The sequence below is a fragment of the Ranitomeya imitator genome, chromosome 6 (assembly GCF_032444005.1).
Source record: "Ranitomeya imitator isolate aRanImi1 chromosome 6, aRanImi1.pri, whole genome shotgun sequence".
Classification (NCBI taxonomy): domain Eukaryota; kingdom Metazoa; phylum Chordata; class Amphibia; order Anura; family Dendrobatidae; genus Ranitomeya; species Ranitomeya imitator.
The window spans coordinates 229021609-229037058 of NC_091287.1; the positions used below are offsets into that span (position 1 = coordinate 229021609).

A 15450-nucleotide genomic window follows, 5' to 3' on the forward strand; every position below is an offset into this window, starting at 1 on the left:
CCATAGAGAATCTATGGGGTTTTGTCAAAAGGAAGATGAGAGACACAAGACCCAACAATGCAGACGAGCTGAAGGAAGACTGCTGTCAAAGCAACCTGGGCTTCCATAACACCTCAGCAGTGCCACAGGCTGATCGCCTCCATGCCACGCTGCATTGAAGCAAAAGGAGCCCCGGCCAAGTATTAGGTGCATTTACTGAACATACATTTCAGTAGGCTAACATTTCAGATTTTAAAATCATTTGTCAAGCTGGTGTTATCAAGTATTCTAATTTACTGAGATAATGACTTTTGGGTTTTCATTGGCTGTAAGCCATAATCATCAACATTAACAGAAATAAACACTAGAAATAGATCACTCTGTAATGTCTCTATATAATATATGAGTTGCACTTTTTGTATTGAAGAATTGAAATAAATTAACTTTCTGATGATATTCTAGCTTAGTGAGAAGCAATTGTATATCTACCTACAGTCATAAAACCACAGGACAAGGTTGGGCCTAAACATAAATAGGATCTGTCAAAACACAGTAACCTCTGATAGACTTTCTAGGGAATCTGTCACCTAATATGAGAGCAGTCTAATGTAGGGACAGAGTCCCTGATTCCAGCAACTTGTCACTTACTGGGCGGCTTGCTGTAGGTTTGATAAAATTACTGTTTTATTAGCAGATCATCACTATAGGCCTATAAATCTGATACCATGCAGTCCTCTATATAGATAAGCTTTTTATAACCCCACCTCTGATTGGTAGCTTTCTGCCTATGCACAGTGCACGCAGAAAATCAGTGGTGTGTATGGGGTTATACAGAGCTCAGCATTCAGAGAACTGGTAGACCTGCAGCAGAGAAAACGGATTTTACCAAACCTTTATTAAGCAGCCCAGTAAGTGACATATCGCTGGAATCAGGGTCTCTGCCCCTACATTGCACTGCTCTCAGATGGGGTAGCACAAGACCCTGGTGACAGATCCCTTTAGGCATCATGCAGTACTGAATTACCAGCCCCCGAGTGTATGACCATGGGGTCTCCTGTCAGGGGTTACAGCCTCATGTGAGGTCACCTGTCAGCACACAAGGGGTTAGCAATAGGAGCCTAATAACGGGGAGCGGTGTCCCGCAGCTACAGACCGCACCGCTGCAGCCGGTCACAATAATACAGAATATTACTGTAGCTGGGCTCACTAGTCAGAAAGCTTTATTGTTCTAGGGGGCACAACATTAAATTATTTCCCCAAACAGCAGCAAGCCCACGTGATTAGACCTGGCTTAACCCTTCCAGCTCCGGTCAGTATAAACACTGGTCCCGGGCCGCGCTCAGAACAGCGGGTGAGGGCGTGAGAACGCTGAATACCGACCTCACTGGCGTCCGGACCAGCACGGGCATGCGCACTGCAGATTCTCCGCTGCCAGTGACTGATGGGTGAATGATACACGTGACGGCCATTCTCTTCTCTCATTGGCTCACTAGAGACGGCGGCTCGGAGAGACTTGTAGTTACTCATATTACTTCCGGAGGCGGAGACGACGAGGAAAGCCCGAGGTGACATTCAACATGGCGGCCTCCTGGCTGGCTCTCGGACGTAGCTGTGTCCGTGGTGTAGTGGGGAAGGGCGTGTGTGGAGCCGAATGTCCCGGGAGACAGCTCGGCAGCGCAGTGTCCGGGGAGAAGGTCACCCACACTGGACAGGTCATTGCTTTTCTGTGCCCGCAGGTCCCTGCCATGTACTGACCCCGGTGCCGGTCAGAGCCCATTGTGCTGCTTCTCTTTCTTTGCTCTGTGCTATATCTTCTTTTTTTTTTTTCTTTCTAAGCTTCATGGTTTACCTCGTTGCCAAGGCGACCAGCCACTGTTGCTGTAGTGGCCGAGCCTGCGCAGTCATTACAGGACACTTACACTGTGGGTGGCTGCCCCCCTCTCACAATATTGGGGTTGTCCGCTAGCTGGGTATCCCCTTATTAAATGAAGCAGTCGCCCACGAATTACAAATTAACACTTCTCACTTGTCAGTGGTGCTGGTGCTGGCTCTTCATGGGTTAGAGCGACATTGTGCCATGTGTGCCCTGCAGCCAATCAGCAGATGCTACTGAGCCGCTGCGCTGGCACCTTATCGCTTGTTTGCCAATAGCGAGTGGGCACTGATGGGCATCGCGACCCCTGCAGACCAGACATGGAAGACAAGTGCTGTTTTAGTTTTACAGGGGGGTTACTTTATTTATAAAGGGGGTGTCCAGGCAATCCACCGCCCCTCTAATCGCTGTAGACCAGGACCAGGTGTACACATGTAGTCTGTACCCAATCAGCTGCCATTATCAGGGCTTGTGCACTGCGCATTGAAGGGAGGATTGTAGCAGCCATGCTAGTATAGCATCCTGTCACGTGCCCAGCCTCTGATGGGGCAGAGGTGGACTAGGGTGCCTCATAGAGCGCCATATTCTGAAAATTGTGGCAGAATCCTTGGCTCACACATTGTCCATGCAGTATCTTACATCCATATTTATGAGTCAAAACCAGGCGTGGAGCGATTTGTACCTCTCCTGTGAGATGGAGCCACTCCTGGTATTCTCCGACCGCTATCAAATCTTACACTTAACCGCTGTATTAGCTTAGGTCTGTAATAAATGCTGCACTTATGTAAGAAGCCGCACAGACCTGTATAAATATCTAGTAATCACTGTATAGGAATGAGCATCAAAGTGATATGCCTCTTGTAATTTGGTATGAAATGGCAAAGGCCGTGTCCGCCCGCCGTGTGCTGGCTGGTACATCAGTATATGTGCAATAGTGTAGTGAAGCCGCTCCATGCAGTGATGCCTAGTGGAAAGTCCTCCACTGTATTGCCATCTACGCTAGGACCCTGAGGGTGGGGTAACACTAATGCATTAGAAGCAGGCATCCGTTTAATGCATGTCTCTGCAAATGCTCTAAAAGGAGGTTGAAATGTGATCTGAGCCAGGCGTAGAAGCTCGGATGTATTTTTTTTTTTTAACAATACATCATAATACCCATTTGCTCCTGCAGTTTTGGGAATTTACCTGGTGGCATTTTACCATTTCTTGCTTTGCATAGCTACTATTGTACTCTTACATGTCCACGCACAGCCACATGAGAATTCATTTATGACAGAAACCGATGTAATCGTTAGGCTGGCATCACACTAGCAGTATTTGGTCAGTATTTTACATCAGTATTTGTAAGGCAAAACCAGGAGCGGATGATAAATACAGAAGTGGTGCATATGTTTCTATTATACTTTTCCTCTAATTGTTCCACTCCTGGTTTTGGCTTACAAATACTGATGTAAAATACTGACCAAATACTGATAGTGTGACGGCAGCCTCACTCTGTGCTTGCTCATAGCGGGTGTCGGATTTAATTCCTAAGACCTGGACGGGCAGAGATCACCAGGACAAGCGCTCACTCCAGCGTTTTGGGCATAAAGACTGGTGTGCCACATGCCAGACTTGCTAAATTGACCACTTGGCATTTTCACTGGATATTTCTTTACTTTCTATTACAAAAACTAGACTAGATGTATCAGAGATGTGGCCTTGGTGTATTCCTAGTTACTCTGCTGTCACGTCTTTGTGGTCACATATGTGTAAAGTGTGTTTTTATCCAGTACTCACAGTGACATTAGTCTTTATTGTTTAGGTGTTTGATGAAGGCGACTACAGAAGAGTAAGATTTGTCGGAAAGCAGAAAGAGGTAAGGCCTGAGCAAAATGTCTGTTTTTATATAACATCAATGCATGTAGAGCTGTGCTATCTTCATTTAGAGGGGTTGTCCAGGACTGATCTATTGATGACCTATCTGCATGTGATGTGAAATAACCCTCACCAGTAAGAGTTAATTAGAAGTGTTCAACATGAAATACAAAATGTACGTCAGATACCCAACATATTGGATGAACGAGGGTCGCTTCATTACTGTTCTGCAAGGTATTCAGTGACCGCTTATGTTCCACCCCACAGAACAGAGCACCCTTTTTCTTCTCCCACTTGTGCTCCCCAGAAACAGTATATTTGACATGGACCCAAAGCTTCATGGGTGTGTTCACACAATGGAGCAGATTTGTTAAAGGGAACCTATCCCATCAGCAAACGCTATTAACTTGCATATGTGGAGCGAACCTGCAGATTGATACGAGGCTGAAGTTGGTTTCTTATTCGTTCATTTTCTTATTCGGAGCTGAAGTTGGTTTCTTATTCGTCAGTTTCTTATTCGACAATTTTTTTCTTTTCTGTTATTTATAGGTTTAACAACTAAAAATAAGCATCACAATAATAACATACAATGCAGTGAGGAGCCCTGATGTGAATACGCTTAAAAACGGTTACAAAAATAATAAAACTGGCACAAAAATGGGCATCAAAGTGGGCACCAAAGAGCGCTGAAGAAAGGGTCAAATGCCTTTGGGCCACTGATCTAACACTGCAGACATATAGAACAGGGCGCCCCACATCCAAAACCGTTATTTCCAGCCTGGCCCAAATGGGTTCTGGGTACCAGAACTGGCATCAAAGTGGGCAAACAGCCCATTTTCACAGATTTGAATAAGTAACTGATGTTTTTAAGGGGTTAAATGCCTTTGGGCCACTGATACGACACTTAAAATTCACAGATATTTATGCCCTGCATCAAATCCAGGTCCCTCCAGCCTGGCCCAAATGGGTTCTGGGCACCAGAACTGGCATCAAAGTGGGCAAACAGCCCATTTTCACCGATTTGAATAAGTAACTGATGTTTTTAAGGGGTTAAATGCCTTTGGGCCACTGATCTGACACTTAAAATACACAGATAGTGATGCCATGCATCAAATCCACGTCCATCCAGCCTGGCCCAAATGGGTTCTGGGCACCAGAACTGGCATCAGAGTGGGCAAACAGCCCATTTTCACAGATTTGAATAAGTAACTGATGTTTTTAAGGGGTTAAATGCCTTTGGACCACTGACCTGACACTTAAAATACACAGATAGTGATGCCCTGGATCAAACCCAGGTCCCTCCAGCCTGGCCCAAATGGGTTCTGGGCACCAGAACTGGCATTAAAGTGGGCAAACAGCCTATTTTCGCAGATTTGAATTAGTAACTGATGTTTTTAAGGGGTTAAATGACTTTGGGCCACTGATGTCACTCCACGCTTACATCCACCATAATGGTTTTGTGGTCCATCACCATTGTCATTATGTCACTTTTATTAGTGTTAAAATGTTGCAGCAATTTTTCATTATATTTAATGAAATTTGCAAATCCTTCTTTTTACAGACTTATACCATTTTTAACGGTCTTTGAAGGCTTGATATATTTTGAAACCTGTAGAATGATACCTTTTCAACTGCACCTGTCAGGAAACAGGAAGAAATTCTGATTACTTCAATTACACATACAGGGCTCTCAGCTGCAGTTTCCTCTGCCTGCCAGCACAAGGGTGGAATTCAAAGCCTCTCTTCCTCCCTTCCCCCTGCTATATGGCTGTAATTGAAGACCAGCGTGCAAGCTCCACTGAGAAATTTTTATGGCTTTGTGCTGTGAAAGCCGTCCTCTCCCTAAACCCCTCATCCCCCTCCCGCCTGATACTAGCTATAACTGGTACAGCCACTTTCAAACCGCATGGGACTTTTTTGTTTTTCAAAATTTATGTACAATGACACAGATCAGGGATTGGGATATAAGGGTTACATATTCCGAATGTCCACCGAGAAATCTATAACTCACTGAAATGGCTAGTATCTACACCCAAAAAAATGCAAGGCAAGGATTTCTCCTTAAGCGGGTTATATATCTACGCCGTGTTTATACTTAAAAGAACCCCCATGACATGGTGAGCATCATGATCATTGTGTCCTTCATCTCCGAGGTTCATACAGCGAGTTATGTATAGAAATGTCATAACTCGAAGAAAGGGGAGTATTCAGCCTCTGAGTGAGATCACCACAGGGGCAGTGCCTTGGTTTTGGGCACGGAGATCAGTGAGTTAGACATCAATCTTCACTAGTCTTTTGTCTAGGGTCCAACTGCGAGACCCATCTGTAATGCATCTTGATGTATGCCCATCCCCCACAGCACATGGTCTGCTATGAGATGAAATTACGTAACAAACTGTTAGTGTTTTTTCAAATTTAATCCCATTTTAGTTGTAATTGTACTTTACATACGATACTTGTCTATTTTTCGAATATCTTTTTATAATTCTGTTAACACAGCCTACCTTTTTGTAGTAAAATATATAAAATTACTAGATTTGTTCCTCCTTGCTCTACAACGTACTGTCCTGTCCTCTGAAGAGAATTACTCTACTAATTTGGGTTGCCTCCTGACACATTATGAATTAAAAAAATCGGAGCTCGTGGCAGCGGATATGTCCTCTGCATTTGGGAGACCTTGTTGCAATGGACGGCGTTGATAGTTATTGTTCCCGCATGAGTGGGAGTAGTTATATCGCCCTCGCTGCAGCGTGACAATTAGCCAGTACAAAGAAGGCAGACTTTCTGGCTACTAATTATCCTAGGTGCAGTACCCTTTCTGACCTGAGGGTAAGGGGGGGTGCCATAGAGCTGCAAGTTCAAAACCGGAACTTTGAAGTGGGACAGAAATAATTCCCCTTCAGAAAGAAGTGAGCAACCTAACAACCCCGGTTCATGTCCTATTGGTGTTTGTGGCGGGGATCATAAAGTTATCCACCCTGTCAGGAACATGAGGTATTTGATTGTGTATTATCGCACACACCGAGCTCTGCTACAACCAAGAGCAGAGAACAGACGCTGTGGTGTTGTGAATTCTGCTCTTGGGCTCCCTCCGGTGGTTATCAGGTGTCTCCACTTATTGCAATTTGGACTGGGCTATTTAGTCTTGCTTGATCCTTTAGTCAGTGCCAGTTGTCCATTGTTTTTGGAGGATTCACATCCCTGACTGGTCTCTCCTGTTTTGCTGTTCTTTTCAACAAAGATAAGATCTGGCTTTGTTTTTGCTGTCCACATGCTGTGAGCCTTATAGTTCTGTGCATTTTCATGTTTTGTCTTGTTTAGCTTTGTCTGTGTAAGGATTTTTTGCAGCCAAGCTGTATCTCTGGAGATGCAGATATACCCTCCATGTCTTTAGTCAGATGTGGAGATTTATATTTTCTGTGGTGGATATTTTCTAGTGTTTTAATACTGACCGCATAGTACTCTGTCCTATTCTTTCTTTTTAGCTAGAAAGGCCTCCTTTGCTAAATCCTGATTTCAGTCTGCGTATGTCATTTCCCTCTCCTCTCACAGTCAATATTTGTGGGGGGCTGTCTGTCCTTTGGTGATTTTCTCTGAGGCAAGATAGTTTTCCCGTTTCTATCTTTAGGGGAAGTTAGTCCTTAGGCTGTGTCGAGGTGTCTAGGGAGTGTTAGGTACATCCCACGGCTACTTCTAGTTGCGGTGCTAAGTTCAGGGTATGCGGTCAGTACAGGTACCACCTTCTCCAGAGTGCATCTCATGCTGCTCCTAGGCCACCAGATCATAACACTGTGGGTCATTCCGACCCCCCTCTTCTGCTTGCTGCTATGAGTGTAATTCAAAACCCTCACTAGAAGTTATGGCTGTAGCTGCCGTTAGCAGTCTCTGTGAAGGCTGCTCATTTTCCCCCCCTCCCACCAAAGACTAGTTTGAACTGGTGTAAAGCCCTGAGTTTCTTTGTACTATGAAAGTTATAGTGCCACTGATTTCAGCTACAAAGATAAGAATTATATATTCCGGACATCCATCGATAGATCTATCATCACACACTGAAAGCGCTAGCAGCTAAACCCAACGAGGGCAAAGTGCAGATTTTTCCGTAAGCGGTTCAGGGAATCAATCCGTATTTACAATTAAAAGAATCGCCCCGACGTAGTGCACCGCTTGATCCTGGCGTATTTCATATACGAGGTTCATACAGTGAGATATGCATAAAAATGGTTTTAATATTTTCAGTAAAGGGGAGGTTTCAGCCCCAGAGTGATGTCACTACAGGGGGAGTGCCTGGGTTTTTGGGCTAAGAATATTTTTGTGTTTCAGCATTCCAGCAGTCTTGGTGCAGGAAGCAAACTAACAACAGCTCGGTAAAGCTGTGCTCATGCATCTGGATATATGGAAGCCCTTTCTCCTCCTGAGCACTAGGCCGCCATATTGATATGAAATGACCTGTAATTGTTCTCTATTCAATGTTAATCCTTTTACCCTTCGCCACGACAGCACCCCACATGAGAGAGAGGGATCCGCCCATAGGAACAGGAAACCTACAGAATAAAAGGAGGCGGTCCCCTCTCCTCCTCAGTTTAGGTTTCCTGTTCCTACAGGGACCCGGCTTACCTACAGATGAAGAGGATCCCTGGGCCATGCACCCGCCTGCGCCGGTTTCTGTGGGAACGGCAGGGGCTGCGGTACCAGAAGCAGCGGCGGGGGAGCCCCTGCTTGCAGCCTCCCCCCTCGTCTGGCCAAACATCCACGGTCCGGATCCGGTCACCGTAGGTCCGGCCGGCACTGTGAGGACGCGCGCGCTGCAGCGGCCGGCTTAATAGCCTCTGGCGGCCGCATGGTGAGTGAGAGCGGCGCGTCTAACCCGGAAGTCGCGGGAGCACTTCCGGGTTGGTCCGGGGAGGCAGGAGAATGGGCGGCAAGTTTAAAAATGCAGCGCTAGCGTCGGGCCGGTGTGTGTGAAATGGCTTCACCGGCCGACGAAGCGCACCTGCCCGCAGTGCAACAGCGCTCTCCCAGCAGGGAGAGAAGCACGAGGAGCAGCACAAAGAGTGGTGGCCGACCTCCAGAGAAGAGTTCTACCACCAAACGAATTCCGCCTCCAGAACCGGTACCTGTCAGCTTCACTGGGTGAGTTTTTGAAAGAGTCTCTTCCTATATGCTGATATATGTTCCTCCTGTATCCTTCCTCTAGACTAAGAAAAGGACACACAAATCTAAGCATAAAGATTGTGCTTTATGTACGCAGCCCCTCCCGGATGATTATGCCAAAAAACTGTGTGCAGAGTGTATCATGCAAACTCTACGGCAGGAAAATATCATGACTCCCTCAGATGTCAGAGCTATTATCCGAGAAGAGATGCAGGGTTTGGCGCAGACAAGTAGCGCCAGTACCCGTCAGCCTAGCAGGTCCCGGTCTCCGGTTAGTTCGGAGTCAGAGGGTGTATGTATTTCTTCAGACGAAGAGGGATCTCAGCCGAGCTCATCCGAGAATGAAGGGGGACTTTGTCTTCCCAACAGTAATGTGGACAATTTAATAAAATCTGTCAGGAGCACGATGGGGTGCCCAGATGGGAAAGAAAAGAAATCAGCACAGGACATAATGTTTGCGGGGTTAGGACAGAGGAAACGTAGGTCCTTCCCCGTCATACAAACCATCAAAGATATTGTTAAAAAGGAGTGGGACAAGCAGAATAGAGGGTTTTTACCATCATCCTCTAAAAGGCGCTATCCCTTCAGCGATGAAGACCTAAACACCTGGTCAAAGGTGCCAAAAGTTGATGCTGCGGTAGCCTCCACAACCAAACAGTCGGTCCTACCAGTGGAGGATTCAGGGGTCCTGACAGACCCGCTGGACCGTAAAGCAGAAGCTTTACTAAAGAGGTCATGGGAAGTCAATACGGGGGCGTTCAGGCCCGCCATATCTAGTACCTGTACTGCAAGATCTCTACTAGTATGGACGGAGCAATTGGAGGAACAGATTAGAGGCAAAACTTCGAGGGAATCTATCCTGCTGAAATTGCCTCAAATTAAAGAAGCAGTAGCATTCCTAGCTGATGCCTCAGTGGACTCGCTACGTCTTGCAGCCAGGTCAGCCGGCCTAGTCAACACAGCCCGGCGTGCACTCTGGCTAAAGAATTGGAAGGGGGACGCACAAGCTAAAGCGAAACTTTGTGCGATTCCCTGTCAGGGTGAGTTCCTTTTTGGGAAGACGCTGGATGAACTCCTGAATAAAGCAGGTGAAAGGAAGAAAGGCTTCCCTAACCAGTATCTTCCATCCTACAGGAGAGCCTTCAGGAGACGCCCCTTTACTAGGAACAAGCCGCTTGAACAAAGAGAGCGATGGGAGTCGAAGGACCCAAAGCAAAAAGGTGCCTTTTTTAGCGGGTCCCATAATCCGAGACGTAAATACCGCTAACCAGGAAGTAGGCGGCAGATTAAAATTTTTTCTTCCCCAATGGGAACAGATAACATCCAGCCAGTGGATTCTGGACATTGTGCAATACGGCCTTAAATTAGAATTTGATCGAATCCCTTGGGATTCCTTCATAATAACATCTCCAAAAGGTCAGGACCAACAGAGGGCTCTAGAAATAGAGATCCTATCTCTTCTATCTAAGAAAGTCCTGATTGAAGTTCCCCAGGATCAAAAAGGGAAAGGGTTCTACTCCCCTTTATTCCTGATTAATAAACCAGATGGTTCATTTAGAACCATCATAAATCTTAAAAAATTAAATTCTTTCCTGCGTAATCATACCTTCAAAATGGAATCCATTAGTTCTACCATAAAACTCTTATTCCCTAGGTGTGTCATGGCCGGAATAGACTTAAAGGACGCCTATTACCATCTTCCCATACATGCCGAACATCAGCAGTACCTAAGGGTAGCAGTCACCCTGGAGGGGAAGGTTCGTCACTTTCAATATGTTGCAATGCCATTTGGGCTTTCTATGGCTCCCCGCGTCTTCACTAAGGTGATACTAGAAGTGATGGCTCATCTACGCCAACGAGATACCTTGATAATACCCTACCTAGATGACTTTCTAGTGGTAGGAAGCTCTGCACTTCAATGTAAAACTCGTTTATCTAATACGATCTCGTCCCTACAGGAGTTAGGTTGGATCGTCAACTTCGAAAAATCTCGGCTGAATCCAGAAACCGTTCAGACATTTCTAGGAATCCAGCTAGACTCCGTAAGTCAGAAATGCTTTCTTCCTCAGTCAAAGAGGTTGACTATACAATCAAAGGTATCAGACGCAATACGCAAACCCTACATGACACTAAGGAAGGCCATGTCCTTACTGGGGTCATTATCATCATGTATCCCTGCTGTACCTTGGGCACAATTCCATACCCGTCAATTGCAGTACGAAGTATTGTCGGCTCAGGGGAAAGACGGTTATCTAGAAAGTAGAATAACTCTTTCCAGTAATGTCTTAGAATCGCTATCCTGGTGGCTAGACATGGACCACCTATCACGGGGTGTGCCATGGATAATAGACCCGTCTAAAATAATTACCACCGACGCCAGCCCTATTGGGTGGGGAGCACATATGGAAGACAATCTGGCCCAAAATACTTGGGATCAGACAGAATTAATATGTTCCTCCAACTGGAAGGAGTTAAAAGCAATAGAATGTGCCTTATATCATTTTCTTCCGCAGATTCATGGAACAAATGTAAGAATTTACTCAGACAATTCCACCGCAGTGGCATACTTGAACCGTCAGGGTGGTACAAAGTCAGGAAGTCTGATGACCATAGCTGCAAACATCTTTCAGCTGGCAGAGGCTCATCTAACATCCTTAACAGCCCTGCACATCAAAGGTGTAGAGAACATCAGGGCAGACTACCTCAGCAGAAACGAGTTGCGTCAAGGAGAATGGACCTTAAACAAATCCATATTCAGAAGGATAACAGAAGCATGGGGGATACCACAAATCGACCTATTTGCCACAAGAGACAACCGGCAAGTACAAAGGTTCGCTTCCCTGAACACCAGGGATCACCCAGATATGTTGGACTCTCTCCACCATCCTTGGCGGTTCAGACTGGCATATGCCTTTCCTCCAATGTCTCTGATTCCTCTAGTGATCAGAAAGATCAGGAGGGAACAGGCAAGAGTAATCCTCATTGCACCATTCTGGCCGAAAAGACCATGGTTCTCTTGTCTCCAGACCATGTGCCTATGCGATCCTTGGATCCTCCCATCAGACAAGGAGCTGCTGTACCAAGGCCCCTTTTTCCACCCGCAAGTGAAAGGTCTTCACTTGACGGCGTGGAATTTGAGAGGCAACTATTAAGTTCCAGAGGGTTCTCAACAGAACTAGTAAACACCCTCTTATTGAGCAGGAAAAGATCTACCACCCTAATATATAGTAGGGTATGGAATAAATTTTTAGACTTCTACACGGTACCGTTCACTAAGCAAGTTCCACTCACACCTATCCTAGAGTTCTTGCAAAAAGGCCGAGAGTTAGGACTATCTGTAAATACCTTAAGAGTTCAGGTCTCGGCATTAGGAGCCCTATATGGATGCAATATAGCAGCTAATAGGTGGATCTCCAGATTCATAAAATCTTGTGAACGTAGTAAACCGGTCCATATTCCCCGTCTACCTCCGTGGGATTTAAATCTAGTATTAGAGGCCTTAACAAGCTCTCCATTTGAACCATTAGATTCAATACCTTTAAAAATCCTAACATATAAAGTAGCCTTACTAGTAGCCCTAACCTCAGCTAGACGGGTTAGTGACATCCAGGCCCTATCAGTAGACCCACCTTTCTTACTGATATTTCATGATCGGATAGTCCTGAAACCAGACCCCTCATACCTCCCTAAGGTAGCGTCCACCTACCACAGGTCACAAGAAATATTTCTCCCTTCCTTTTTTGATTCACCTGTAACTCCAGAACATCATAAGTTCCACACCTTAGATGTCAGAAGAGCCATCCTGACTTATATAGAAAGGTGTCAGACATGGAGGGAGAGTAGGGCTCTGTTTATCTCCTTTCAGGGCCACAAGAAAGGACATGGGGTCACGAGAGCTACCATATCTCGGTGGATCAGAGAGGCTATCTGCTTGGCCTATACGTCAAAAGGCGAGATTCCTCCAGTGGGTATAAAAGCGCACTCAACACGAGCCATGGCTTCCTCCTGGGCGGAACAAGCGGATGTACCGATCCATTTAATATGTAAGGCTGCAACTTGGTCTACACCTTCTACCTTCTACAACCATTATAGACTTGATCTGTCCACGTCTTCTGATCTGACCTTTGGTAGAGCTGTTCTTAATACAGTAATCCCACCCAAATAATGACTCTCTGAAAATCTCTCATGTGGGGTGCTGTCGTGGCGAAGGGTAAAAAGCCGGATTACGTACCGGTAATGCTCTTTTAATGAGTCCACGACAGCACCCATGTATTACCCTCCCTAAATTATGCACAGCTCTTTCCTTTAAGGTCACAAATAATGGTTGTATAGAGTTAAGAAATTTATGTGACTGAATAAGAATGAATACTAACACTTTTGCGGTTCCCCTTTTTATACTCTGTAACTAAACTGAGGAGGAGAGGGGACCGCCTCCTTTTATTCTGTAGGTTTCCTGTTCCTATGGGCGGATCCCTCTCTCTCATGTGGGGTGCTGTCGTGGACTCATTAAAAGAGCATTACCGGTACGTAATCCGGCTTTTTTTTTTTGTAATCTTCAATGTACATATGAGTTTGTCTTCTGTAGAACATCTTTTATACTTTGTAAACACTGCCTTCCTTTTTTATGGAGTAAAATATCTAATTTACTAGCTTGTCTCCTATGCTCTATAAACGAACTATCGCTTCCTCTTAAAGGGCCACTGTCACCCCCCTCCAGCCGTTATAAACTAAAAGAGCCACCTTGTGCAGCAGTAATGCTGCATTCTAACAAGGTGGCTCTTTTAGTTTTTGTGTAACCAACTGAGGTAGTGAAGTCACAACACGATCCAAATATATAAAAAAAGTATAACTCTTTATTAACATATAACACAAAAATATTCCATATATCATATAGCATAAGTAATAATCATACAAAATTGCAAATATCTGTGAATATATTGAGCAGCAGTGACAAACCTGCTACTACACATGGACTCAGCAATAAAATGAGTAACAAAGAACAGAAAAACAGAGAGTGACCTATCCAAATATCACAGATCCACATTAATAAAAGGAAGATATATTAACATATTAGTCTGTACTTGGTGGATCTGTATAGCTGCTAATACTACAATGGCCCTATGGAACATGCTTGATAAGGTGAATAAATGGATTCTTGGCTCATATAAATCATAATCCATCTAAATAGAAAGAGCTAAGTAACAAATATATAAAAGGTCCAATACCACACTACAGGTCAGTAGCGACCAGATCGGCATGTTACAGTAAACTAAGCCCAGTACCTGCAGCCATGTCAGCAGAGGATAGCGGTCACACTGATACCTCTAGTGTGACCGCTATCCTCTGCTGACATGGCTGCAGGTACTGGGCTTAGTTTACTGTAACATGCCGATCTGGTCGCTACTGACCTGTAGTGTGGTATTGGACCTTTTATATATTTGTTACTTAGCTCTTTCTATTTAGATGGATTATGATTTATATGAGCCAAGAATCCATTTATTCACCTTATCAAGCATGTTCCATGGGGCCATTGTAGTATTAGCAGCTATACAGATCCACCAAGTACAGACTAATATGTTAATATATCTTCCTTTTATTAATGTGGATCTGTGATATTTGGATAGGTCACTCTCTGTTTTTCTGTTCTTTGTTACTCATTTTATTGCTGAGTCCATGTGTAGTAGCAGGTTTGTCACTGCTGCTCAATATATTCACAGATATTTGCAATTTTGTATGATTATTACTTATGCTATATGATATATGGAATATTTTTGTGTTATATGTTAATAAAGAGTTATACTTTTTTTATATATTTGGATCGTGTTGTGACTTCACTACCTCAGTTGGTTACATATTGTGCTATGTGAAGAGGATCGAATTTAGTTGTTATAGAGGAATTTGGTTGGTGGTCAATCTTTTAGTTTTTGGTTCACGTATTCCGAAAATAAAGCGTTTTGAAAGTTATGCAAAATACCTATCTTTGTCCATGGAGGCGGATCCTCACTCCCCAGCTTGAACCGCTACTCTGCCGTCACTCAAATCTTCAGGGGCTTTCGGCGCCGCCCCCTCTGCGCTGTTTTTGCTTCAAAACCGGAGCCTGCGCTGTCTACTACTGTGTTTGCAGGCGCAGTAAGCTCTGGCCGTTTGACGTCCCAGCCAGGCTTGCAGACTGCGCCTGTGCAGGCATTGCGGCCACCCACCTTGGGAATCCCTGCCCCGCACTGTGTTATGCATTATGCACAGTGCGGGGTAGGGATTCATAGGCAGGGCGGCCGCAAACGCGCGGTCTGTAAGCCTGGCTGGGACGTCAGACGGCCAGAGCTTACTGCGCCTGCCCCACACAGTAGTAGACAGCACAGGCGCCGGTTTTGAAGCGAAAACAGCGCGGAGGGTGCGACACCGAAAATGGGTTGTTTGCCCACTTTGATGCCGGTTCTGGTGCCCAGAACCGATTTTGGCCAGGCTGAAGGGACCTGGGTTTGATGCAGGGCATCACTGTCTGTGAAATTTTAAGTGTTGTATTAGTGGCCCAAAGGCATTTAACCCCTTAAAAACATCAGTTACTTATTCAAATCTGAGAAAATGGGCTG

General features: G+C 45.2%; 2 protein-coding genes across 2 annotated transcripts in view; both read left to right on the forward strand.

The window, feature by feature from the left end:
* The first annotated feature begins 1500 nt into the window (after positions 1–1500).
* NDUFS6 (NADH:ubiquinone oxidoreductase subunit S6) overlaps positions 1501–15450 on the forward strand; it is a 47696-nt gene continuing 33746 nt past the window's right edge. Inside the window, exons 1-2 of the mRNA XM_069730506.1 lie at positions 1501–1691; positions 3657–3710. Coding sequence (XP_069586607.1) covers positions 1557–1691; positions 3657–3710 — 189 coding nt within the window. The 5' untranslated portion in view covers positions 1501–1556. The remainder of the gene's footprint in view (positions 1692–3656; positions 3711–15450) is intronic.
* Positions 10294–12325, forward strand: LOC138641356 (uncharacterized). Its single transcript, XM_069728910.1, has 2 exons — positions 10294–10617; positions 10819–12325. The coding sequence occupies exons 1-2, from the start codon at positions 10474–10476 to the stop codon at positions 12010–12012; spliced, it is 1338 nt and encodes a 445-aa protein (XP_069585011.1). The 5' UTR covers positions 10294–10473; the 3' UTR covers positions 12013–12325.

Coding starts and splice junctions, on each gene's coding strand:
- LOC138641356 (XM_069728910.1), top strand. CDS start 10,474: ATGGAATCCATTAGTTCTACCATAAAACTCTTATTCCCTAGGTGTGTC. Junction 10,618..10,818: donor CAGTCACCCTGGAGGGGAAG/GTTCGTCACTTT, acceptor TCGTCCCTACAG/GAGTTAGGTTGGATCGTCAA.